This window comes from Plectropomus leopardus, chromosome 8, assembly GCF_008729295.1.
Source record: "Plectropomus leopardus isolate mb chromosome 8, YSFRI_Pleo_2.0, whole genome shotgun sequence".
NCBI lineage: Eukaryota > Metazoa > Chordata > Actinopteri > Perciformes > Serranidae > Plectropomus > Plectropomus leopardus.
The window spans coordinates 4,052,318-4,076,357 of record NC_056470.1 but is presented as its reverse complement, the minus strand read 5'-3'; the positions used below and the strand labels follow the sequence as shown (position 1 = coordinate 4,076,357).

At 42.8% G+C, this 24,040-nt stretch overlaps 1 protein-coding gene across 1 annotated transcript; it reads right to left on the bottom strand.

Annotated features, from left to right (window-relative positions):
- Positions 1–1,431: 1,431 nt before the first annotated feature.
- Positions 1,432–22,175, bottom strand: asxl1 (ASXL transcriptional regulator 1). Its single transcript, XM_042491441.1, has 11 exons — positions 21,830–22,175; positions 18,137–18,220; positions 15,503–15,622; positions 13,292–13,493; positions 11,954–12,123; positions 11,700–11,784; positions 10,943–11,109; positions 8,476–8,572; positions 5,939–6,044; positions 4,623–5,625; positions 1,432–4,530 (listed from the first exon to the last, which is right to left on the bottom strand). Exons 1-11 carry the CDS (start codon positions 21,884–21,886, stop codon positions 1,966–1,968), a joined length of 4,656 nt encoding a protein of 1,551 aa, XP_042347375.1. The 5' UTR covers positions 21,887–22,175; the 3' UTR covers positions 1,432–1,965.
- Between the last annotated feature and the right edge of the window lie 1,865 nt (positions 22,176–24,040).

Here is a 24,040-nt window from a genome sequence, read left to right as displayed (position 1 = left end):
CTAAAAGTTTTTTAATAATTTTCTAAAGATTTTTGTTTTTGTTGGTGCTTCTGTTTATATGATTTTCCTTTTTATTTTCACAAACTATTTTGAGTACATTGCAATACACTGGGAATATTTATTTGGTATTTATTTGGTGATGAAGAACAAAGTGATGGTGAATATTTATTTTGTATTGTCTGTGTTAACAATGGCTGTCTATGGATTAGTCTTTAAGTTGCTCTTGAAATAAAGGTTAACCCACAGTAAAGGTGAAGCAGACTCATTGTATTTTTGTATTGACTCAAACTTAGATGTATGATTTGGAAATGTAACAAACTCTAGCTGATATTTGTCACTGTGGACACTGATCAGTTATAACCATCTCACTGGTAGCAATGAAAGTTGCCACGTCTTTTACACACCCATAAGCCGATGAAGGACGTGCACAGCCTTTCACATACAGTGCCTGTGCTGCCTTGTTGTCACATGTATTACTGCCTGCCTCTGTTTATGGTTCCTTTCACTAGATGGAAGGCTTTGCACAGATGTTTCTTGGCCCTGTCCATCATCAGGGGTGCAGATCAGTGTGCTGTTCCAGCAGCTTGCATCCTTCATTTGAGGTTGGGCAGATCAATTCGACTGATACTCAGTGTTGTTCTGATTAATACCAAAAGGCAAGTTACATTTAGAGAATGCACACAAACATTTATCATGGGTGTGATCAAGTAATTAACACCTTAAAGAGTAACTAAACCCCCCACTTTTGGCTTGAGTGCCTCCTCCCTGAAATGTGAACAGTCTCAAAAATGGGGGGTGGGAGGCGGGCTGAGACGCTTTCAATAACCCAATCATGCCACCTCTTGATCCACAGCAACCCCCTGCCCCCCGCACACATACACACAAAGTCTGTTGGTGACTGGGTAGTGACAGGGGTCTAGCTTGGAGATGAGAGCAGCTCCTGCTACCATGATCAGTCAATAGCTAAATTCAATTGCAATAGCATATTTATACACAATATGTAGAATTTTAATACTTGCACTCAAAGGTCAAGAGTTAGACCTGAATCAATCAGCACTACTAAATGCCTTCCTTTTAACTGAAAAAAAAAGTGTTTTTCAGGATTTAGGTACTTGCTAATTACAAGAAATGCTAAATATTTTGTAAATCATTTGGTTGTGATGTAAATATTGAGAAGTAGTCTACTGATGATAAATTCACCTGATAAATGACACACTGCTCTCCCCTAAAAGTGAATGCAGTTGTTGTTTTTCATGATGAAAATAACTGGTATCAGTGATTGTGTCTGTCCTGATATTACATGCTATGGACCACTGCTATCTTCAACATGGACTTTGATAAGTAAATTCTACAGACTGAAGCTACAGGTCTGTCTGAACCTCTCACATGGAAGTGCTCAGTATCTGTTCATCAAAGGCTTCAGAGACCCTAGCACTGTTCAATTATCACTTTATTTGTTCACTGTACTTCACAGACAGGTGTTTAAGGAGCCATGAAATGAGTCAAAACACAAACCAATGAAACAATGTCATTTACTCAGTTTAATGGTTAAAAAAATACTTCTTTGCGCAAAGAGACAACAATACGTCCCCGTCTGCTGAGGAAACGAGGGACCAAAACAATGATGGCCACCAAATGATGACAGGTGGAGCAAGATAAGATGAGGTAAATGTTTTTGAGGAAAGAAAACAAAAAAGGCACAAGTTACAATCAACCATGCCCGAAATTCACAATTATAATAATGATAATTAATATTAATAACAACAACAACAATAACCATAATAATAATAATATATAAGTACAGCTAAAAAAAATCTGAAAATCTGCAACAACAAAAATACAGACCAATTATATTATACAAGGCAAATCTTGCCTGTCAGGCGCCTCTTGTGTGCTTCTATTGGCTGTGGAGCCCACCCAGTCCTGCTGCTCACACAGTACAGATAGCAGTTCCAAGTGCACATACTATCTGACCACCAGACATGACACACACAGTTTAGAGGGCCCGATGCAATCGTCATGGCAAAAGGCACCGCAGCCTTGGCACATGATCATGGCTTTGAGGCGGCACGAGCACTTGAGCGCCACCTCTTCAGCCGTACTGTCAGTAAAGGCCTGGATGCTGAGGGTAGTCTGACTGGAGGCCATGCGAGGGCGCAGCTGGAGCACGCTGTCCGCCATGCTCCGGGAGAAACTGCCGTTGTCCATCACTGACACATTGGCTGTGTAGCTGACCCCTCCAACACCAGCATGCTTAGGGAGCTTTCCATACAGCTGGAAGGGAAGGGAAGAGGCAGAGGAGGAGGGGGAGGGGGAGGAGGAGGAGGGAGAGCCAGAAGAGTAGCTCGCCTTGCTGTGTTCCTTCTTTGCCATCCTGGCTAAAGTCATCTCCATGTTGAGGAGTCCTTCCATGGCCCCTCCGCTCAGGTAGCCGTCCCTGCAGCTCCCGGGCTCCTTTTTGGTAACACTCATGGGTTTAATGGGGGAGGATTTGGCAAGGGCCTGGCAGGGGGGCCGCGCACCTCCTTCACTCTTTACAGTGGATGCAGGTGACAGCTGCTGTTGGTGAGAGAGAGGGAGATGAGACTGGGGGGGACGCCAGTTAATCTTAATGGTGGGCACCACCTCTGTGGGACAGGGGTCTGCGTGTGGAGGAGAGGGACCATTAGGCATGGTTCGGTGGGCTGACTGAGGCTTGTCTGGAGTGACCGCCTTAGAGGGCTGAGGACCATGAGGGTCTTTAATAACTGCAGACTCCACCGTGCTCTGAGAGCTGAGGTCTGACTTACTCCTGGAGGACAAGGAACTGGAGGAGGAGGGCAGAGATGTGATGACCGGGACTGCCCCGGGGGCCTGCTGGGACTGATACTGCGACCCAGCCGGGGCCTCCATCAGACAGGAGACTGGGTGAACTGTTGGAGACTTGTTAGTCTGAGAGGCTGCACTCAGTTCAAGGCTGGGGGACTGGGCTGAGATCTCAGGTCTGCTGCGAGGCCCTAGGGTCCGTGCCACCGGTGGTCTAGGTTGTGGTCCTGGCAATCGGCTGATCTCCAGCCTGTTGGCAGAGTGAGAGGGAAGAACTTTCTCCAGAGGCAGGCTGCCCTGCAGCAGCTGAGTCACCAGAGGGTTGTTGGCCTCTACGCTTGATACCGGCCTGGCTGAGCTGGCCAGTCTCTTGGAGGCAACTGCAGCAGTGAAAGAGGTCTTCAAACCTCCTCGACAGTCCTCTTCAGTGGAGCTCTGTCTGGACCCTCTGCAGTCCTCTCCAGGCTCCACTTTGACCACAATGTTGTTGTTCCTGATCCCCTGCAACTGGACTGGGGGGAGGGACTGGTGTTCGCTGTGTTGAGGGTGAGGCAAGCCATTGGGAAAGCAGGGCTGAATGACAGTCTGACCTTGGCGGCTGGACACGTGGGCCTGGATGACCGGCTGCTGGTTCTGTGGAGAGGGGCTGCAGATGACCAGCTGGCCGTTTCTTTGTATGCTCAGCTGGGGGCACCAGTCAGGCTGCGGCGCTTCATCCTCCTGGATGTCGTTTTCACAGTCGGAAGCTGTTTCTGTGGAGTCGCTATGTGCCTCGTCGTCTTTCTCTCCACTGAAGGAGTCTGCTTGTTGGGGAGAGGATGCTTCTGATTGCTGTCTCTCTGCTGCTGAATGAGAGAACACCTCCTGGGGCTCCACGTGTTGGGAGCCATGCTGGATAACACCTCCAAGTGCAGCTTCCTTCCCCTGGACCTGCTCTTTGGGCTGACAGGAGCTGGCCAGCGTCTGAATAACATCCACACCCTGAGCCCCAAACCTGGGGAGGGAATCTGGAATGGAAGTCGGGGCCAGTGAGGGTTTTTCACAACCCTGGTGAGCCGTCCCTGGGGGGGCTGCAGCAGGCTCACGCACCTCAAGCTTTGAAGAGGGTGAATCAGTTGCATTTTCTGTGACCCCGGTGGACGAGCTCTGGACACTGGCTGATGTTGTCTCTGCATCCTCTCCAGCCTCTGGCCTCCCAGCTGCCTCCTCTCGAGGAGGGCTTGGGGTCTGCGGGGGCTCTAAGGACATGGAGGTTGAGGTAGTGGACAGGGAAGGGGATGGCTGAGGTGTAGGATCTACATTGAGAAGCTGTAGTTGTGTTCCAGACGAATTAGTGCCTGAAGACGATCCCTGCTCCTCCATCCCACCACCTCCCCTTCTTCCATTTCCTCCACCTCCTCCTCCTCCTCCTCCTCCTCCTCCTCCTCCGGGCTCGATAGGTCCTGGATGTTCTCGTGCTCGTCGTCCACTGCTGCTATCCGGTAGCCCAGCAGCAGGCCGCAGCCGGACCCCGGCCGGCCCCGCCCTGTCGGCAGTGGCTGCAACAGCAGCAGCGGCCTCGCGCTGGGCACGGGCTTGCTGGGCGCGGGCTTTGATGTCCGCCAGGGTGCGCGCGCCCCCCGTCCCCGACCGCCGCGAGCCCTCGCCGGGGGGCACGATCCGGGGACAGATCTGGTAGGTGGGGTGACCTTTGACCCAGGGAGGTTTGATTCTGGACAGTTGAATCTGGGACAGAGACACACAGACAGTGAGTCAGACTTAACCTGTAAACCACTCATGGCTTAACAGGCAAAAAGAAATTGTGCACAAAGTCTTACCCGGATAGGCGGCACCTTGGGCTCTTCTGTTGTCGGCTGCGGCTTCTCCGAACGGACACTGTCAATTGTGGTACGAAAGGACTGACGGTCGTCAAGCCGCGGCCTCTTTTCGGGGAAGCTGGAGAAGGCCTGAGTCTCATCTGGCCTTCTCTTCTGCTCCTTGAGTTGAGCGCTGGGTACAGGGGTAGTGGCTGGGCTGGCTGAGGGGCTGCTCTCACGGCTGCTGGTGGTGGTTCCCCCTGTGATGGAGGTGACGACGGAGGCTGTGTCATCCAGAGGATCAGCAGCCACTGCCGCACTGGAGGATCCTGAGGAGGATGAAGAGGAGTCCAGGCCTGCAGCAAAAGCTCCCTGTCTATCAGAAGGTGAGGAGGGTGAGGAGACAGGCGAGGAGGCAGATGAAGAAGAGGAGGAGGAGGAAGAGGAAGGTGAGGAGGTGGAGGCCAGTACAGGTGCAGCCTCCTCTGTGAGCAGGCGGGCCACAGCTTCTGGCTCTTCGTTTGCGCTGGTGGAGGCTGGGCTGGGGCTTGGGGTAGGGGTGGGGGTGGGGGTTGGGGTGGGAGTGGGAGTGGGAGTGGGAGTGGTGACTGGCAATGTGACTGGCTCCTGAGTGGGAGAGGGTTTCGGCTCTATGGAGGAGCTCTCAGCTGGAAGCTCCACGCCACACTCAGCCTGCAGCACCACCTCGTCTTGAACCACCGTGTTGTCGGACATGGGAGAGCCAATAGAGACTGCCGAGATGTCCAGTGCAGCACCGGCCTCAGCTGCTTCTGCAGACGGTAGGGCTGGAGAAGAAGCCTTGCAGAGGGTCCGACGGGCCCTACGACGCAGGTCAGCCCGCGTGCGTCTCCTCATTCTGCCGTCTCTCCTCCGCCGACCCACGCTGCGTCTTTTGGGGGCACCAGTTGCCACAACAGCCACATCACTGTCCAGCACACTGGCAGCAACTTCACTGGCTTCACTCATGGTAAGCTTTAGAGACTCCTCTTGCGTCAGGCCAGACCTACAGGGTCACAAACCATGTTTTAGCAAACTGTATAAACACAGGCATTTGGCAGCATACAAAAGTGGCTTCCAAACTACATGGAGGACAACAGAGGAGTTGGAAGAAGATAACTGAAAACATGGGACCAAAAATGAAGATGTACAACAAGGCTTCTCTAAATTATACTATTTATACTGCTGTTAACAAAGTCTTGAGACAACAAAAAAATGCTAAAAATAGACTAACTTTAGAGTAAACACCATACATATGACAAAAAAAAAAAATATGGCTGTTGTGGAAACTGTGAATTAGGACTCAGGCTGGGTCTTACTTTTGCCCATGGTACTCTTCGAAAAACTTTTCCTTCCATGCCTCTACCTTCTTCTCTTTCTCCATTTCCTGCCGGAAACGCACCTGCATCTCATGGGTGAACTCACCTAAACAAACATATGGGAAGGTTTAAAGGAGTCACGTCACAATGAGAGGTGGGCAGAGTGGCTAAAAACTCTGAAGCACTGTTACTTTACAAAATAAGAACCTATGTAGAAGTAAAAGTAGTCATCAAAATAGCAACTTCAGAAATTAAAAGAAATTAAGTATTTGATTAGATGTTGATATGATGGGAATTATTTCAACCACAGATGATTTTCCTCAGGTAAACAAGAGATTACAGACCTGTATCTATGTGTGATATAATGAGAAGACTTTATCTACTGATTAAATAACCTGCCACACATATACCAGGACCCAGTTGGAACCCCTCATTGATAATAACTCCAAGTACACCATGAGATAAAAGGATTTCAAAATTACATTTGGCTTGTTGTCTCCTATATAATATCATGATTTGGCAAATAAATCAGCAAATCAACATGATCAATGTGATCATAGATCCAATCATGGTAACACAATCTGATTAGAGAAGTGGCCAAATTAGTCTTAACCTTTCTAAAATTGTCTCATATCATCACTCATTAAGACTGATTACTATCATCAGCAGTCCAATGAAAATAGATGTGTTCACTTGTTCACCTTGACCTGTAGAAAACCATCTGTGGTTGAGACATTCTATCAGTCATGTCCACATGAAGGCAAAGTCGTCTGTCCTGTTTTCAGTCTGTATTTGTGTCTCCTCATCAGGCTGCAGCAGTGAGCGTGTCACTGTCAGCTTGAATAGTTGGACCTACTGTACAGCACAGGAGGATTGGTGGCAGTTGATTAGCATGACATAGTGTTTATTTATTATTTAAATGCATTAGCATTGACACAACAGACATGTACTGCTCTATCAGCTCATTGTCAGCACAGTTCTCTGATGAACTGATTTCAGAGCAGCGTTCAAAGCAGGAGCCCGCTGCACGGTGAGCTGTCATTGATAAATATTAGCTGCTAGCCATTTGAAAGTCATACTCCTGCTGAAGCTTCAGCAAGTGCCGGCTCTAAACATGTGCAGGCATGGGTGCCGTAGCATATCAGAGTGCCAGCAGCTCTGGTACCAGCTTACCACCTGCCTCTTAACGGAAAGTGAATGAATGCATAAAATAATAAATAAATAAAGCTGCATGATGAATGCTTTCAAATGTAATGATGTTAACGTAATAATTTTGTTCTCAAATTTTACTCAAGTTAGAGTAAAAAATATCCTGCCTTAAAGCTATTTCAACAAGGGCAAAACGCTGCAACGCTTCAGTGCATGTAACGCTGTAAGTGGTTACTTGTTTTTTTGGGTCATCCCCAGCAAGCAGCAGGTTCAGTTCCAGGACTGTGCTACCATCAGGAGTATAAAGACAGGTCCCTGTATGGACTGACTGACTAAGACCATGCAGAGTAGGGATGGGCGTTATTAGGATTTAATGATGCCGATACTGCTTATCGATATCGGCAACTTAAACTTCATTCTTAGCATACCTATCAGCAGTTTTCTAGCATACCTAAACCAACTTCACTAAATGAAGGACTTTTATCATAGGCAGCAACCCTGTGACTTTCTGCTGATTTTTCCTGTGTCATCTGCCCTCGTTTCACGAAGGTAAATAGGTTGGATTTGGTTGTCTGACTTCCATCTACTAAGAACGAAGCAGAGACTGCTGCTTTACTGACATCATCAATGGGATTAAATAAATAATCTGGCAACATTACACTGCCTAAAATCAACAACAAAAACTGTAACACAGTTATAAGCTGCAGCCTTATTAGTGTTAATGAGTGCTGCCTGCATTTTTAGTTTTGCTACTCCCCGTAGCATTGCCATTGGAGCCATCGGGACTCGAGGTTCCAGCGCCAGACTAACATTAGTATTAGCTGCTTTGCCAGAGCTATCAAAGACACGGCACTGCCTCATATTTATGGACTACTGCACTTACAGCTACCCTTTGACACAAAGCGCATTTAGTTGCCCCGTCATGACTTTTATTAGAAAAGTGAGCCCACACTCTTGACTGCTCAGTCTTGTCCAGTGTTCGTCTTACTACTACTAAGAGCAGAGCAGTGAGCACAACATCATACGTCATCCCCTGATGCTTGCAGCGCCATTATCATGAGGGGCAGGTTGCTAGCTCTGTTAGAATCAGGTTAGATTGAATTAACACAAGTTATATCATAAATACCTATAGCAGCACCGTTTGTCATGGAGCTTATCGGTGCTTAAGTACACACCCAGTCACTTACTGGTACCAGTTGACAGCGGTTCTCAGGGTACTGAGAACCGCTATCATCTACCCCTACTGCAGAGGTGTTTGAAAGGAGGCCATAGAGTGTAGAAATCCCAAACAACAATCATACCACGTGAACCATGCTGGAGCACATCGTTTCCGTTGGCAAAAATTTCTCTGCTTGCATTTATGATTTCTTTGTTGACCAATAACTTACCCTCTGCCAGCCTCTCTTTCCAGCTCTGAGAGGCATGGGTGAAGAACTCATTGTTGAGAGCTGAGCTGCTCAGTCTGGCCATTCCATCTGGTCCAATCTGCCACAGAGAACATAATGTACAAACTGCAAGAAACAATAATACACCTTGTGGAATAGTGTGGCCCCTGTCTCACATGCATCCCATTGACCCTAAACATGGCTAAACACACAGTGTGAGCCTGAGCTCAGCTTCACATTATTTCAATTACAAAATTCAGAAATACAAAAAATAATTTGGCCAGCACACTGCAACCCACCCTAAACTGCTGCTAAGACTTGATTTTTTGTTAAATTAAAAAATGGACGTTTCTCTTGTTGCACTGTCGAACAATTAACAGACTGCAGATCAGCACACACATCAAAGGTTATACCCCAGGTAGAGCCGTCTTTCATGTTTGGGCCTTTTATGTCTTAATTAATACCTCACCCTTATAAGGGAAGGTATATTTTATATCTAATCTGTTAATAATGTTCACCTTACCTGTTTATATGTCTATGTATGTATTAAACTGTTAAGTTATATTTATGTCATCTTTTTGGAAATGTATGCAGTCTGGACCTACTCATCCTCTGCTGTACTCCAACATTATTGAGTTTCATTGTCTACTGAAATGTAATATTAATGTTAAAAATGTGTACAGCAGAATTAGCATTGTTATTGCTTTTTTTTGTTGACCTTTTGTTGTGCACCTGTTGGATTATTTGTTAATCAGCACATAACCTTTATAAAGGCACAGCTGATGGCCACTGAGCACATAGGGGCTCAGATAAAGCAACATGCGAAATGTGTTGTTTGCTTTATTTTGTTTTGATGTAAACTGCGAATAAAATAAGTGTCACTCCTAGTATGGTGGTGTGTGCTTAACTCTAATTCCCCTGTGGTTCACTGTTGTCCTTTTTACTCCTGATAGTCCGTGGACTCGATTCGATTGGGGGGGGGGGTGAAATTGCAACATTATTGCAATTTCAGTTGGTTTGGTTCGCTTTCACACTGCACATGCTCAAATGAACTCTGGTGCGGACCAAACAAGCAAACTCTGGTCTGCTTGAAAACAGGTGTCTCGGTCTGCTTCCAAGTGAAGCCTGGTGCGGTTCGTTTTTGGTGTGAATGAACACGAAACAAACACTGGACTTTATAATAGGAGAAATGTGATTTTAGCAGGATTTCTACACCTGCACCCTGTCAAATGAATCAAAAGGGGTGAATTGGAAAAAGGGAAAGTTTTTGCATTTGTCATCATGCATCATCAGGACCCACATGGGGAAATCAAATTATGTGACTGACAGTGAATTCATGCAACACGTGTTGCAAAGAGCAGGTAAAGAAATGGTGGAACCGATAGTAAGCATTATTAGGCAGCTATTTCTAGACTGCACATCTATCACGTTATCAGGGCCGCTGTGGGTGCGCAATCATAATTGCTTCGTTGTTATGCTTACATATTATAGAAGACAAATCACAAAACTCTATAAACTTTGCATATATGTTCCACTACAGATAACTATAAAACAGGCATTTTGCAGCAGCTGCTGGAGGCTTTACAAAGACACACATCTGCATCACCTGCTGAGAGATCGGTGATCAGGTCATTCATTTTTCCCCCGGGCGACTCCCCAGATTCTCCCGCTCTAATTTGCAGAACAAATTCCTTTTTTTTTCACTCTCTGCAGAATCTCCTCGCGCTAATAAGGACGTATGACAGCTTCTAAGTGAGTTCTGCAGTGACACTGATGACAGAGAGGCCAGTTAGACATTCCTGTCCTATTGTTTTAATAAACTTAACTTTTGAAAAACTTCACTCAGCAGAGGCATCTGACTGTTTTAATAACTGTCAGACTCAACTATGAGATTGCGGAAATATTACGTGATCAGCAGATTGATTTATTATTGATTCAGCTGTAGAAATCCTGCTATGAAGCGCTGTGTTTGGTTTGTTTTAATTCACACCACAAACGAACCACACTAGGGGTCAGTTGGAAGCGGACCGAGACCCTTGTTTTCAAGCGGACCAGAGTTCGCTTGTTTGGTCCACACCAGAGTTCGTTTGAGCTTTCACACCAGCCAAAATGAACGGGACAATCCATGGAAACGAACTCTGGTCCGTTTAAAGCGGACCAAACAGCTCTGGTGTGAAAGCGCCCTGTGGTTCATCGTGCATCAGCTGGCACCCAAAAGACACAGGGCATCTTCACTTCTGCGAGCAATTACTCCATATTTAGCTTTAAATTCGCAATAAGTAACTCTGACAGCTGCAGAGCAATGGTCTGTCATGTCGAGTCCAGCTACTGCACTACACTAAAAGTCCAAAGTATTAAATTGGCTTATTTTTTCACATTTAATTATGTGTGTGATGGTTATATTATGGTAAGCAGCATCACTACAGACATTAAAGCTGAGGATTAACTGTAAGGCAGAAACATGACATACCTGTCGGTCCACCTCTGGCAGCAGCTGCAGTAGCTGTTGCTGCGAGTGTGTGGGGAAGGCTGAGAAGGTCCGCACATTGATGAGGGCTCTGATGTTGGTGTTGACCAGAATAGAGCCTGGTGTTTCAAAGTCTACATCCACCCCACCCCGACTCCTCTTCATGGGTCCTGCCCCAGCAAAATATATGCGATTAAACACTCAGACAGCTACACATACACAAAGTGAAATTTTCTTGGCCCCTGTGGTTGCCTGTGTATGACAGGCCCGGGGGAACATCTTGCCTTCAGATAGTAAGTAAATGGATAAAATGAAAGTGAGATAAAGGCCTTTCATTACTGAAAATAAGTTTTGTCTAGAGTTGAATATTATAAGAGCTTTCCTTCATTTATTATTGGTAAAATTAACAAGCTAATTGTTTTCTGAAAAAAAACCCAAAACAAACAAACAGAAGAACTTTGTTTATTTGAAACAATACCAACTGCATTGTTTCCTCAATCAAAGCTCACAGCAACACATACTTTGACAGCATTGCATAGCCTATTACTAGATCGATTACATTTCACAGGTTTGATTAAATTCTTAATTACTGATTCATTGATTGTCATTTAACTGTCATCCTCCCTAATTTCATCTTCTCTGTATTGTTCCTTCTGGCTGTGTTTATATGAGAATGTTGAGGTCTAAGCAGTCACACCAATCAGCACTTTGATTTCTCGCTTCATTCCTGCTGTGTTGATGATGCTGCTGCAGATCTTACCTGAGGGGACATGCTCTCCATTCACTTTAAGAGGGGTGAGGACAACACGAGGCATCATGACTGCTTTCTTCCTCTGCCTTCCTGACTGTACAGGTGAACACAGTGGACAGAAGTACAGTCAGTATGTTAAGCAGTAGTGTTTTCTTATTTCTCAGATCAAATCTAAACACATGGCATGACAGTAAAACCCGGGTAATGACTTTATGTTGGAATTTCCATGATATATACATGGAGAAGCCAGTGGCTTCACTGACCTGTCTTGAGCGGCTCAGTCTAGTCTGGGTGTGTTGAGCGTGCTGGGCCTGCTGTGTGTCTGTGCGTCCCTGCTGTCCTGCAGCCCTGCTGAGGCGGGTCTGGGGCTGGCTGCTGGGAGCCTGCAGCTCTGTAGAGCAGGAGGCGCTGGACGAGCTCTCATCCACCGACGCTTCAGGTCAGAGAAAAACACATATACAAGACCAGGACACTGACTTGAACTTCTGCTCTGTGCTATTAATCATTTCACTTGGGGAAAGAAAGTTTTGAGCCGGCCTACTACTTCTATAGCTGCAAACAGCCTGCCAACATTCTCAGTTAGAGAAAGGTTGAAAATAAGGCAATGTGCCTGTGGCCCCAGGCCCCCAAATCACTACATCTGTCCCTGCGCAAGGCAGCTGATGAGACACGGAGCAATGTGTCCTGGTGTTTCTAAAAAATTCCATCCAAAGTCTGACTGAACCTGAAACCAAAACAAAGTAGTCTGTAGAAGTCCAAAGATGTCTCTTTCCACCGCTGAATATTTGTCTGTTTTTTCATTCAGACACTTTGGTGCTGTGAGGAGAAGCTCCACTCCCAGCCCGATTGGCTGTCTGTCTCACTGCACTGCTGTCAGAACATCAACTGTTTGATCTGCCATAATGAAATGCTGTGGAAGCACATAAGACTCAGCTGTCAAGTAATCAGTTGTATTCTAGAGTCAAAGTTATTCACTGCATTATATGATTGTTCAACACTTCTGCTGTTGCAGTGTTTTAGCTTGAGATTAGCCATGAGAGCGTGAGGCAGAGCCCGACAGAGCGTGAAACACATGGCAGATGCGTGGGAGTTGGAAAACCCGGTAGGGAAAGGATTAACAGAATTTTAGAAATAACTGAAATAACCGACATGGGCAAAATCATGTCAGTTAGAGGTTCTGAATGTCAGTCTCGATTATTTTTCCATTAATTGCCCAGCCCTACACTATAGGTACCAAGTAACTTCTCACCACTTGCAGAACTAGACTTGTGACGACACAGATAGTGGTTCTATTCCCAGGCTGGCACTGGGAAGAAGAGTGACAGATCCCCGCTTGCCCCGCCCACACTACCATCACTGTGGTAGCCTTGAGCAAGGTGATCCAGGTGGTAAGATTAGTTTTACATAGGGTAACCTATGCAAAAAGCACTATGGCACTATGGTCAACACCGGGGAGCATAGTGGGCTTCGTCTTTTAGTGTGCCATCACAACAGAAGTGGAAAAAAAACACTGTTTCAGGGCATGGCTCAACATGACTAAACCACCATAATGGAGAACCCTGTATGGGAGGTCTGTACTGATGTGTGTGGCGTAGTTTTACCGTCATTGTCTCCGCTGGCAACAGCAGTGGTCTCAGTGGAGTCGCAGCTTTCCTGCTCAGTGGCCTCAGTGGGGCCGTCCGGGGCCACACCAGTGCCTGCTGCAGGGTTGCTGCTGCTGGAAGCTGGGTGGACAGTGCTGCTGGCAACCTCTGTTGGTGTATCAGACTCTGCTGTCGTCTTCGTCCACTGTAGGGCATTTTTCTACAAAGTTGGGAGGAAGGCACATCACAGTTTTCTCCTTTTAATTGATTTTGTGGTCATGTAGTCAGAAAAACATTTGATTCAACAGATCCAGTTTACCCTGTGGTGTGGTGCTGTGTATTTCCCATACAATATATATTTTTTATATTCCACTGTTCAGGTACTGTTCAATAGTACTGAGAGGTGACTCACATTAACTGTCTGCCCTTGTTACTAACATTTCAACTAATTCTCCAATTGGGAAAAACATGATGACAGTATTTTTGAACAAACAATTTGTAACACTAATCATTGTACATTTACAGAATTAGACCGCAGAACGACATGCTGGGTACAGCCTGCTACCTTACAGTCCGTTACAATTTTTCGGACTGCTTTGGGACTATCTTCAAAGGATTTTTTTTTTGTTTAACTGTGTTGCATTGTTTGAATGTTTGGCTGGACCATAGCACGTGAGGCCAGCCCAATAAACAGGAAACTGTGTCTGTAAGTGAGTGAGTGAGTGAGTGAGTGATGAAGTTGCAGCATTGGTCAGAGTGACTGATGTCATGAACATTGCTGTTTCCCTATTGGCCACTAAAAAGCTGATAGATCTGTGGACACTCACAGTCTTGTATTACTATATTCCTCATTAACCAGCGTGACCTATGTAACATGGTAGCATGATGGAAATAGCAAGCTCGACAGCTAACGAACCATCCGCAGTTGTTCTGTCAGTTTTGAACAGAGGAGAGAGAGGATCACCTCATCAATTTTTTTGAGGAACACCTGTGTCTGTAAAACAAGAGCCATACATTTATTTACAGTTATTAACTAATATGTGTTACGGTGTCAGAACAGGTGGCGCTGCCGTTATAAAGACAAGAAGAAAATCAGACACTTATTAGATCTTTTTAGGGCAGTATGCAATAAAAATTGCATTGTGAGCAACACTGATACATTTTTATTGTTTGTAGAGGAAGGATGTGTTAATGACCAGAGGGTACAGCTCCAGAGAACACACATCTCTTCCACTGTGTGACTGTGTCTAATGTTAAACGTACTGTTTTCCATTTTGAAATATCTTTGGGCTACATGATTATTAGGCTGGACTATAACAACATGTTACATACACCTCTGGTTCCAACCGGGAAGTCTCAACCCCACTATGGGTCGCCAAAGCTTCCCAGTGGGTCATGAGGCCTTTTTGATTTTCAGGGTATTAGAAAACTTAAAAAATAAAATGAAACAAAATGAACAGTAGGCCTATGTCAGCATTTCATTAATTTCTGTTAATATAACTAAATGCAATTATTATTTTTTAAGTCTAAATAAATGTTAAGGACATACTTTTCTTTTTAGAATCTCATGGGGCACAGTGACGACTTGAACACAAGCTGTATTCAGAGCTTTCACTCAGCTAAACAGCCCTGTCCTGTCGTACAAACGATAGCCAAGCAAAAGAAATTTCTCAAAAGAGAAGCCTATCATTGTTGATTTCTTTCCTCAAAAGTACATAATACACACAGTCTGATTGTCATAGGATACAACCTTATAATCTAATCTCAAAATGTATCATAATAGCTAAATTATCACAAACTTCTGGCAGTTAGGGTTAATAGTACAGTTTATCAGTTGTTCTCTACTGTTATTGTTATGACTTTAATGTCATATGAAATATTCCTCCAATATGTCATTAAGTCAAGGCTCATCAGTTTACTTTCAAAAAGTACCTGAAGAAAAAAGGTTGGGAGCCACCGTTCATGGTCCAGCCAAATACTTGGTTATAACTTAGTCTTGTTAAAAAGTAGGCATGCTTGGACAGAAATGGTGACAGCAGTGTGCCATCAGAATTTGAAAACAGGCATATCTTAAAGAGGAGAATATGTATCATTATTTTGATACATATTGGATTGTTGATCACTGCATGGATAATCTAGATCAATGTATCATTGCTATTGATGTTTAAATTCCTTTAAGCAATTACAACCACCTATCAACACTGGCTTTGAAATGTTCACAGTGCATACCTTGAGAGTGAACAAGCTCATTCGTCCAGGCAGCTTGAAGAAGATGCTGTTCTTGACTCGGTCTCCTCTCACCTGGGAGTGCAGCATGGTGACCAGGCAGGCCAATGGAGCTGTACCACTGTGCATGCACACGCACACACACATACACACATGGTTACAATTGATGTAAGTGGACACAATGGACTGAAGACATGAAGCCAAATTCAGCAATAAAGAAAGTTAGTGCTACATCCCTACGCGGGCAAAACTACTGACAGTTCACGTTGGGTGATATGATGTTACACTGCATACTGGGAGACCATGTAAATACTGTCAGACATTTTGCCACACCATTTATACTGTTTGGTATCTATCCTTTCAATAATTCTGGCTGTTTTGGGAATTTTGGGTAAATCATTAAACATGACTTTTTAATGGCAATATTACATTTTGGCATCAGTGTGATCAAGTTTTGGCTAATCCAATCTATGCAGTTGACAATTAAGGTACTCCCTGGTCATTTAATCTATATAAAGTAAGCTCTACAATTTTGCATTACCTTAATTATCAATTGGGGTTGTCTGCGTTAATTGCGATGCGATTAAGGTCATAATTAACATGTTAATAAAATTTATTAATTTAGAATAATAATAAATACAAATATAAATAAATAAAATAAATAAATAAAAATAAATTTAAAATAAATTTTTAATTTAAAATTGCGTTAATCTCTGGCCTACATTCTCATCTTGAAGTGGCTGCACTGGGCTAAGTTTTATAACTATAGTGATGTCACTTTTTGCAAGTCCTATGCAGTTTTTTGCTGTCATTTAATTCCTAATCAAGACAATCTGGTAAGATTTGCTATTATAAACTTTTGCTTTGCAATTGCAATTAACCATTGAAATTTTGTGATTTAAAAAAAATGTTGTTTGATAGCACTATTATATATTTGTACTGATAATAGGGCTGCCCCCTGAAAGTCAGAGATTTGACTCATCAGTCTGAGACCCCTCAGTCATTTATTATTTGTTTGTTTTTTTGCCAGTCAGTTTGCTGTATACTTTCGGGAACATGTTGTTCCCCAGAATTAGCTGCAGAGTGAGCGTTCTTCACTTACACACTGCTTTTGTTAGAGGCGGCTGCAGACCTGGCTCTGAAATAACGTAATCTTCTGCCCTCTGCTCACGAGGTAAATTTACAGCTCACAGCAACCCAATACGAAATAGTCTCTGGCTTTTATTTGATATCTGTGTCTGCAAAAAATGTTGTTGCACATTTCCGATCCATCATTAGCGCAGTTAGCTTGTTTGTAATATTAGCTATCGGACATATTGTGTTGTTTGCCTTAATCATGAAAACATAATGCACCAAGTGCACAAAAGAGCATCAAAAACAGGGGTAGAGTTTATAGAAGTGAAGTAACGAGATTATGCAATAAAGGCAGAGGATCCTTCAACCTACCTCCTGTTTAGGCCAGCAGCAGGCAACATGGTCCATGTAGAGGGAAATAAAAAAAACCTCAGTTATGACCACATTGATTGACATGTTGTTGATGTGCGTGCTGTGTGATCAGTTCACTGAATACTTTGTAAGACCATCCTGATGACATCAGCTCAACATTCTATTTCTCTCTCTGTATCAGTCTGGACCCTCTGCCACCCTGAACACATTCCAGAAATTACAATCTATTCCGGCCAATCAGGAATCTACAACGTAGTTGTCAATAGCAGCCAAAAAGGGACTGCGTTGTAGGTGATGACATAAAATGCAAGCCACTGGTGCAGAACAGTAATGGTGGCTCCCACAGCAACAAGCTCTAACTCTAACATGAGCAGAGTAAACACAACGATTAAGGGAAGTTACTCCAGAAATACAGTCAATAATAACAATAAAACAGGAACAGGAGGATGCACTCATCGAGTATCTCTGAGGAAAAGCTTTTTTTGGTGTTTTTCTGACTGGATATGGCAAAAGCTTAATTTATTAACTGGCTCTGTTGGTGATGAAGAGGGTGTTCCCCAGTACAAATACCATGTATATTGTTGTTTGGCCACTGATTGGCTGATGGAGGAGCAGATACGAGAGGCTGCAAAGCTGGAGATCAAGGCCCTGCAGATCAGTGTTCACAAAGCTTCAGGCAGACAACAGGGATGCTGATAGCTGATATTCAGCAGTCCAGAGGCAGCTGGCTGCTTATGGAGAAATACTAAAATATTCTGGCAACGCTGGAGTGACAACCTTATGGGGACTGTTATTGACGAGGTACACATAACATACAAATGTTAAATATAAATAAACTGTGTTTTAAGATACAGGGAGAGAAACACATGTAGATGTGAACACACATGTTGAGCTCACATCATCAGGATAGTCTCACCAGGCTGACTAAAAATGCAAGAGAAATACAAAAAATAATCTGGATTGAATGATGGATAAATGCCAGATGGCCCAAGTCCGCTGTGTGACAGCTCTTTCTTTTTGTTAATCTTTTTTGATACTTTGGGTTTGTAGTTCTATATGTAGAAAGTATAGGAGTATATCACTCCTAACATCAGCTTCTGCCAACACGTTCAAGAAAACAGATGCATCTTAACAGTCTTTTCTGTTTCAATAATAGCAGCTAACACTGCTATTACACGTCTGTTTGCCTGACCTCATTTCCTTCAGCCCTTTGGTCTGGATGACATGGAGGATTTGTTTGGGAGTCATAGGTGCATCAGAGAAGTTCTCCAACACCTGGAAAAAATCAACATAAGGACAACACTGGTGTTACCACACAGACTGACCAATTACTTCTGCACAGTTGAGACAAACCCCTGAACACACAACAAATATCTATTTAGACTCAAGTGCAAGTGCCATTGCTAAGGCAACCAAGTTTCTCCTAATGATCTAACATGATAGACTAACTCAGAAATTGTCTGAGAGCTGTTAATAGTAGGCCTAATGTAAGCATTGAAAGGAAGCTAGACTAACATGTAGTAGAAAATATCAGGTGTAAGGAGTAATGTATGCAGGGTGTTCACTCCTGAAACACAAAATGCACAAAGATTCACAATTCAGATTGAAGCCCAACTGATACTGAACTGATACTGAAAGGCTATTTGAAAGTTGAAAATATATACAAACAATTGAGTTGTGACCGAGTGAATTTCCAGCTGTTACAATATGGGTGATCAATAACTGACCATCACCTTTTGGTCTGTATCCTTTACTTACCAGTACACGTTTGGTTCTTCACATTCCAGCTATCACTCAGAGAGAGAAAGGTATATAGTATCCACAGGAGAGTCACTGAATTTAGGTGAAGAACCTTATTTTCAGACTGATTTTGATGCAGATTTGTTCATTAGCGGCAATGTAGCACAATGTGAAAGTGAAAGTAGTGTGCTATTCATTAAATTCTGGACAAACAGTTTTGAGACAACTGTGTTTATATTTATATTTTATATTTTGCATTGAATTCAGGTGAACAAGAACTTTTAAAAATCTTTTTTAGATGTAAAGTTAGTACATAGCAGGAATAAAGTGCAGCATGGAATTTCAGGAGAGCTCTGTTTATTTAAATATTGAATAAAAATATATATGTTTTGTCCCTTAAAACAATAAATAATCTTGATCTCATTAATGATTAAAACAATATTCACTTTGGCCATAATTGTGCAGCCCTTATTTCCAGTTTTTGCGTACTGCAATATTTCACCGGGAATAATCTGTTCATACTAAGGTTTTGGACGTACTAATAACTTTTGTAAATTCCTAATTATTATCCATCTTTCCCCATAGAGCAGCAATCAACCTTGATTTCCTTTCTACAATCTATTACTAACCTTAAAACAGAAACGGACTTCTAAAAGCTGATAGCAATCACCCACAACAACTCATCAGCAATATTCAAACTGGCCAATTTTTAATATTTTGCAGGAACTGCAATGGCGTCACATAGTCTACAGCCGCTATAGGGAATCCCTATTAGTTAATAAAGTCAATAACATAATCCCTAAAAAAAAAAAAAAAGAATCCCCAATGTAAAGAGAATCTTCAAATTATCTAGGTTGTCCGTGCAGCAAAAAGACACCAATACTTTTGAAATTATATGACCAAAGATAACAGAGAAGAAGATGCTTTTGCTCAAGAGGTAGAAAACTATGCATCGTGGCATTCCAGTCCAATAAACGCTCCTGCTAGTGGGTGGCGTAATTTGGACTGGTCTGTGTGACATAATGGTGGCCAGCCTAATTATGTATTCCAGTTAAACAGAAAGCTAAAACATGTTTCTGAAAACATTTGCGGTGAGAAATATGCAACTAAGAATCTGAATCTTGGTTTATATTTGATCAGTGCTGCTTAGTTTTACCGTTTGATCTCAATTTTTCCAGCCTCCATATTCACTGTGCAGGACGCAGTATGACGCCAACTTCCTGTTCACAAACTCTTGCTATGAAAACTAAATAGGGCAATAAATATGTTTTTCAAAACATATTAGGAGAAATATAGGCAGTGCACTGACATAATCTTGATTGATATGCAACTGTGATCAGCTCTGCCTAGTTTTGCTGTTTGGTCATATTTCAGTCCAAGTTTGAGAGACAGGGCGAGAGTGAGACGAGGGTAAGTCTCTTGATCCATCTCTTTACTTAGTGTCTGCGGTGTGGGCACATTTGGACGTCTGGCATGTTCATCTACATAAGCAACTACTCCTTGATGCTCACTACGGTAACCTTAAACTCAACAACAGAGAAAGAAAGAAAGCCTGGAGATGTTTTATTGTTGCAAAGAGTACATTTCAAGTATCAACAATGTAATTTTCAGAAGTAACACTTTTGGGCAGATTCAATAAACACAATGGAAACTAAAACTGTTACATGTCAATATAAACATTCTCATATTACGCCACTGTAAGCTAGGACTAGGACACTCAATTTTTATAGTGAAATATTTTAATTATGACAATAATTAATGAGCATGAAAAGATGAATCAAATGCATACATTAGTAAATAAATGGTTTTAAATACTGTTGTCTCTTAAAGCCTTTTTCAATGAATGCAGTTTTCATATGCTCTGCATTTAGTTAAAAAAATGTGTGTTTACATTTTCTGAGACAGCCCAGCCTTCATCATTTGACATTTAAAAAGAAATTCTGATATGAAATCAAATCCTGTATTTCTACTTTAACATTTGAACACATAGTTAAAGCACAGATTTGTGCCAACAGAATTTATAAATGAGGCCCAATAAACCTTAGCAAATAAAATAAGGGTGCACGCTAAAGAATACCCAGCTATTAGGCAGCACCTCCGTTTTTTTTAAGGAATCAGTGTTATTGAACACTGCTAAGAGGTAGTAATTGTGGTTTTCCTCTATCCCAGCTACTGTGATGTGAATAGAAAGCAAAGGCCTATCCTGCCAAAACAGACCCAAATGACCAGTGAACCCATTACCCTACCACTAAGGATTACACCAAACACTGTGGAAACCCGCACAACCATAAATTCACTTATCAAACATGTAACGTTATCCAGCTGCTCAGCTGTCCATGAGCTTCTTAATTAGTTAAATAATTATGAAGTAAAGTTAAGTTGCAGTGAAATAATCCCACCAGCTTGCCAGTGTTTAACGTTTGCATTTTAAATGTTTCCTGTTAACGTTATACCTCTTTCGTAAATATTCAATTTCTTCTTTGAAGTTGCGACAAGGTCAGGCTAACGATTACGGGACGTCTTTTATTTTCCTGAACCAATCCGTGCCAATCTTTATTCACAATACAGCTGGGTTAGCGAGTTGTTAACATTAGCCACTAGCTTTGCTATCAGTAGCGTGCATTGTGGTCAGCATAACGGTCTAATAGCTACCACTGCACAAAGTTAGCATTTATCTTAACGTTATGGGTTTAACATCGTCACGTTTCACTGACTGCTTTGATCATATTAACCGCATAAACGTCCGTTCGTTTTGCGTTACTCGGTTGTTCAGGTGGCAATTAGCATAGGGCTAACTTAGCTAGCTTTCTGCCTAGCAAACAAAGAGCTTAAAACAAGGGAGGTGGATGTTAGCATGCTAGCCAGCGTTAGCATGTTGCGATGAGTAGCTCTTTATGTCAGCGGCCACAAATCCACGCAACACATCTAAAATGCCCCTGAGTTACGTTTATTCCAAACATAAGCTGCCTGCTGGCTGGGCTACAACTGCTATGATAATAGCCAATCAATGTTAGCTGATATTAAAGCCGAGTAACGTTGCAGACAGTGGTCGTGAGGAGAATGAACACAACAACACATCTGGAGCAATAAGTTCACATTAATTCATAAATAATATTCATGCAACGTGTTAAATAGACTGTTTACCATGCGAGCTGCCTCTGCCCAGGTCCGCTCCTTCTTTCTCTTTTGTTTGTCCTTCATTTCCTCTGCGCTGGTGTCTGCGGCTAGCCTGCTGAGTGTCTACAAAGCAACCTCAATACGATGGCGGTTTAGCTTCTTAGCAAAATGGCTAACTACGTACTAGGTTAGCTGTGTAGTAGACCCAGAACAAGATGATCCTTTAGCTCGGGACTATGCTGTGGTGGCTGCTATTCTCTGCTAATTCTCGCTACTGTGTCCAATGCCTTGTCTAATGTAGCTCAACACACATCGTCTCTCTGTAGCACAAAAGCAGCGTGAGTGCAGGGCTGGCTGTGATGCTGCTGCAGATCAAGACTCTTTGGAATGCAACAACCAGGTCAAAGGTCAAACCCTCCGCAGGAATGCAACAAAACAACGTCCAGCCCCCTGCATGCAAATAGTTCATTTGAACAGATGCTGTATACAAATAATCTTATATGATACCGGTTTAGATTGAGCCTTCCACCATCCACCAAACAGATATTTTATATATCAACCACAACATATAGGCTATAACAAAAGAGTCCCTCTGTTAGAATACCAACATGTTGTGTATTTTATCATAATGTAACTGATATTGAGCTAAATGACCACCGGATAAATTTCTCTGCACATATTTGAAGCTGTTGTTGCTGCTGGGTGACAACAGGCAACACAGCAAAACTAAATGTGGGGCAAATAAACATACCCTAGAACAGCAGCATTTAGAATTCTATAACATTAAGGACATTATAAGTAATTAAATTATGTTGGCTGACAAACACCCAGGCCTTTTTTGATTCAAGCAGGACAGAGAGAAAGATTTCCTGCAGGCAGTGTATGTACACATTACACTGGCTGAAGGATGCTCTTTACTGCCCCACTCACCGCTGCATGGGGGTTTGATTGACCATTTCAAATTGTGAATTATAAGCATAATAATGTCAATATACTTCTGACTCAGTAACTTGGTATCAATAATGTTATGCTGCTTTAATGTTTTTATAAAATATTTGATTAAAACAACAGCTATTTTAAGAGTGAACTCTTAGGGTGAATAATATTAATAACAATTCTAATAGAAGTAATAAAGACAAACAAAGGGGATAAAGCAAATTCATGTTACTAGGTTAGTGGTTAGTTTGGGTTATTGTGATGGTTATGTTTTACTTTACTTTACTTTACTTTTGTTTTGTTTTGTTAATTTTGGTTTGGTTTAGTTTGTTTTTACATATTTTCCTCAAAATTTTAGACTTAATGACATAGTGGCTTGATTAACCCTTTGAAACCTGAGCAAACTGTCTTGATTTAGCACAAAAAGAAAATTTAAAAAAAAATAAAGTTAAAAAAGATTGAAGATAAAATAGTTAATAACTATAAATACAGCTTTGGATTTGTTCCCCCATTTTTATCATAATAATTAACCTCAATAATTTCACATTGCTTTTTTAGACACGTTTTCAAACAAAATCACACAATTTGCTCATGAACAACATACCTGCCAGTCTAAACCCTCACCAGTATACTTTCATAACCACCAGATCGACAGAAGACGCAATATCTACTGCTCTTCACTCAGTCTTCACTCACCTGGAGAATAAGAACGGCTACATCAGGATGCTGTTTGTTGACTTCAGCTCAGCATTCATCACAATTCCTCCCATGAAGCTGATTTGAAAACTTAACACTCTGGGCTTCAGTACAACGCTCTGCAACTGAATACTGGACTTCCTCACATGCAGACCCCAGAGAGTTCGAACTGGCAGTCACATCTCCTCTACATTAGTGCTCAACACTGGGGCCCCCCCCCCCAGGGCTGTATGCTCAGCCCCCTTCTGTTCACACTGTACACCCATGACTGCACTCCCAGACATCTGCAGAACTCTCTAGTGAAGTATGCTGACGACACCACCATCATCGGCTGTATTACAAACAACGATGAGAGTTCATACCGGGAGGAAATCAACAGTCTTGCAGAGTGGTGCACAGAGAACCACCTACTGATCAATGTCAGTAAAAAACAAGGAGCTGATTGTTGATTTTAGAAAGAAGGATGCAAAGATACACACCCCTGTCTAATTCAGTGGAGCTGAGGTGCAGCAGGCGAACAGCTATAGGTTTCTTGGAATTACCATCACTGAGAACCTATTTTGGTCATCACACACCACCACCCAGGTTAAAAAGCACAGAAAAGGC

Excerpts from the sequence above, each read along its gene's own strand:
- asxl1 (XM_042491441.1), bottom strand. The coding sequence starts at position 21,886 with ATGAAGGACAAACAAAAGAGAAAGAAGGAGCGGACCTGGGCAGAGGCA. Across the intron at positions 12,124-13,291 it reads TGCCAGCGGAGACAATGACG|CGTCGGTGGATGAGAGCTCG; the intron begins GTAAAACTACGC and ends TCTGACCTGAAG. Across the intron at positions 4,531-4,622 it reads CCAAGGTGCCGCCTATCCGG|ATTCAACTGTCCAGAATCAA; the intron begins GTAAGACTTTGT and ends TCTCTGTCCCAG.